The sequence below is a fragment of the Aplysia californica genome, unplaced genomic scaffold (assembly GCF_000002075.1).
Source record: "Aplysia californica isolate F4 #8 unplaced genomic scaffold, AplCal3.0 scaffold00018, whole genome shotgun sequence".
Taxonomy (NCBI): Eukaryota; Metazoa; Mollusca; class Gastropoda; order Aplysiida; family Aplysiidae; genus Aplysia; species Aplysia californica.
Window position 1 is genome coordinate 40,814 of NW_004797288.1, and position 3,652 is coordinate 44,465.

General features: G+C 44.4%; 1 protein-coding gene across 1 annotated transcript in view; it reads right to left on the minus strand.

Annotated features, from left to right (window-relative positions):
• LOC101847165 (chitotriosidase-1) overlaps positions 1-3,652 on the minus strand; it is a 12,363-nt gene that overhangs the window by 540 nt on the left and 8,171 nt on the right. The window contains exons 7-9 of the mRNA XM_005090486.3: positions 2,837-2,960; positions 2,081-2,266; positions 559-675 (exon numbers count right to left, since the gene is read on the minus strand). Coding sequence (XP_005090543.1) covers positions 559-675; positions 2,081-2,266; positions 2,837-2,960 — 427 coding nt within the window. The remainder of the gene's footprint in view (positions 1-558; positions 676-2,080; positions 2,267-2,836; positions 2,961-3,652) is intronic.

Sequence of the window (3,652 nt, forward strand, 5' to 3'; positions counted from 1 at the left end):
GAGAGAGAGAGAGAGAGAGAGAGAGAGAGAGAGAGAGAGAGAGAGAGGTGGGGGGAAGAGAAAATGTGAGAGAATATCAACGGTCGAAAGATTGAAGTAGTAGAGGTTTTACGGCGCTCGCAACTGTAAAAGGTCATAATATGAGAGCCTGAAGATTATAGGTGTTACAAGAGAGTAACAAACATAAAAAAGAAGAAGGGGAGATAAAGACGATAGATGTTTGATAGGAAAGAAGAAGTAAACCACACCAGAGCACCCGCCAACCTCCCACTGTGGTGGGGGAGAGGGGGAGAGAGAGGGGTTGGGGAGGGGGGAGGGAGAGAAAATGTGAAGAATGAGAGAACATCAATGGTCGAATGATAAATATACTAGAGCAGGGGTGGGTGGTGGGAGGGGGGAGGAGGAGTGGGGGAGAGGAGAGAGAGAGAGAGAGAGAGAGAGAGAGAGAGAGAGAGAGAGAGAGAGAGAGAGAGAGAGGGGTTGGGGAGGGGGGAGGGAGAGAAAATGAAGCTGAAAGAAGCAGGTCATGAAAAAGCCAGTGGAAACTAGTAATCTTACCTTTTCGGAGACCGTGTACTTGATTTCAAAACCCACCCACTGGTCTCCCTGAACCATGTAAACAACTTTCTGGTCCTGCACATAGATTATCTGGCCGCCACTGTACAGCTGACATATCTGGGAAAGGAATGTTGACATCAGGTTGGACACTGGAGCAAAAAGAGGTAGATTGCTATGTTCTCTCAATGGCAACATCACCGTATCTTGCTACTTGAAAATACACAAGTCGTTAACTAATGGAAGATGATTGTCCGTGCCATCGAATGTAAAGGCCAATGAACGAAGCAAAATTGTGCAAATGGTCGTGCGTGCATGCAAACATGGATTGTGCAACGATCTGCACTGTTCAGATTGAAGAGTAAGCTTCAGTTATGATGACATGGTGCGAAAACCAACAGCTCCACGTTTCTACTCTGAAGCTACCCAAGGACTAACTGATAAGAAACCTCGTGTTCACCTTGTCGGTCACCTTGATTAAATTCCAATTACATCTTGCCCCCCCCCCCCTTGTGGATCATATATTTTAATGCAAAAAGCACTTTGAAAAAGTAAAGTTGTTCCTGCATCCGATTCAGACATAGGGATTGCCTCGTTAGTTAGATAACTTCCTGGGCCTTCGGCATACTGTGGTAGGGTGGCCAGTTCCCTTTCCACACCGCATTTACTTCCAACTCTAAGTCAGGTACCCATTTACTGCTGGGTGGGGGAAAAAATTCCGTGTCCGAACCGAGGATCGAACCTGGACTTTCCGCTTCGGAGACGAGCGCACGTACCGCTCCGCCACCGCACCCCCTCAGAAAGCACAAAACCCCCAGTGATAACAATTTCAAAATAAAGACGTTACGCCGCCATCGATACAATTTACATCGGTTAAGAGGCGCGAGTTCATTAAGGGTCAACCCGGGCCGAGAATGATACAGCAGAAAGACGGTAGCGAATCGAACTCTTACCTTCTTGTTTGTTTTTGTAAAGTGTTTTACGGCGCTCGCAACTGCATACGGTCATATGAGCGCGCGGGACACCTAATATTTTCAGTTGGTAGGAAATTTTGAATTTTGCCCGGGTGGCGGCCGAAGCCTACTCTTATCGATTTTAGCCCTCCGAGATTTTTCGCCCTTGTCCGAGAAGGCTAGGTGTAGATCTTTCCTACCAGAAGAACAGGGGTGTGGCTGAAAGACAGCAGTAAGAAGAAGCGAAGGAGTAACAGTAGAAAGGCTGCAGAAAGAATCAGAAGCCCAGAGGAAGGGGCAACGGAGGTGAGGGGGTGGGGGCAGAAAGAGGAGACGAAAGCAGACGACAGAACATTGCTAGAGAGCAGGAAATGAGGTGAAAGGAGACAAATTTAGAGAAGAATTTTTTTCGGTCGCTACCCGGATTCGAACCCGGGACCTTTTGAATGAGAGGCCAACACCTTAACCTCTAGGCCACGAGAGCCCCCTCTTACCTTCTGAAAGCAAAGGTGAAAAGTGCTAATCATTACATCAGAGACGCTGGCTCACATTCCATATCTCGCATTCCTTACCTCATAGTAAGACAAGATCCCAGCCTCGCCAGTAAACTGTCCCGGTTTTCCTGCGCCAGAGATCGGGGCTCCGATACCATTGTTATTGGGATCCGCCAGGGTAAAGGAGCGACCATATGTAGGAATACCTATCACCAGCTTCTCCCTGGGGCATCCACGTTTGACCCACTCCCTAGCAGACCAGTCCTGCAACGGGAAAAGATTATTCAATGAAAAAAAAGGAAAAGTCTTGTTTCAATCCTCACATAATATATATATATACACATTAGTTGCGCTTTGTGCTAACAATTACTAATCTTTGAGCAAGATACAACCTAACCATAAGACGCACAATACATTCAGAGGCTGCCGATATGGGCGATCTAGATTTCAATCTATGTTCCTAATAAAACACTTAAATTTCACAAGTGATGATAAACTAAATATTGTTCAGAAATATTTTTTTCTGCGCATCAACTCGAGCACGCTGTTAGAATTTCGAGAACACTATTCAAATTCCCATTACAGGCCTACCAGAACAGAAGCTCAGTTGAACAGAAGCTCGTTCTCGATGCAGAGCTCTGAACGCACTTCCGAGTCCAAACTGTTATGCCGTAGACAGGACCACTTTCCCCAGAAAAGACCCCACGCACTAGGAAAGCTTTAGTGAAACAATTTTGATAGCACGTCTCTGCTCCCGCTAACATAAGCTAGGTATCACATGTACAAGATATGCCTGTCCGCAGTAAAACCTAAAAGTTAAAATCTTGAACTTACGACATTGTTATATTTGTCGTCTCCAACGGGCTGCGATGGGCTGTACAGTGGGCTCAAGTGGCCAGTTTTGTGGTTCCAGACGCCGTTGTAGTCGTAGCTCATGAGCAAAACGTAGTCCAGATTGCTGGTAGAAGAAAGAAATTTTAATGTTTTACGTCACTGTCAACATGATTGGTTCGTGCAGGTGCCACAAAGAGGGTTTCGTATCATCAGCCTTCATATATATATACTAAGGTTGTAAACGCATTTCTAACATTTGCGAACAAGATATAAATATATAAATCTTGTTTGCAAATGTTAGAAATGCGTTTACAACCTTCGTAGTGACGCTGAGAAAGAACAGCTCGAAATTTTCAAGTCGTCTTATACCTTCAGTGGGGGGGGGACTATACCCCAAAAGTCCCGATTCGGCTGAAAATTACGGATTTTGAGTTATAGGCATATTGAGCTTTATCCTGTCCTTCAACTATTTCATAGCGTTAGAACCCTCATTTATTCCCATACCAGGCATGTTTTTGTGCCACTTTTATCGCCCGTTTTCTCAAAAACGCGGTCTTTTATACTTTTGAAAACTCCACCATTTTTCATCCAAACTTCATGAACTTTTCACAGAATGAAGAGAAGATAATACTAAAAATATGTCTGTTGAATTGATATAATAAATGTTGGTAGTGTCTGGAATGTGGATTTTTACGGATTTTTTACAAACTTGTGTAGATCCAACTGTTAACATGCATGCAAAAAACAGTTTATTCCCATGAAAAATAAGTTCGGTATTCATTACGCAAGACATGTCAGTAAAATCCAATATGGCCG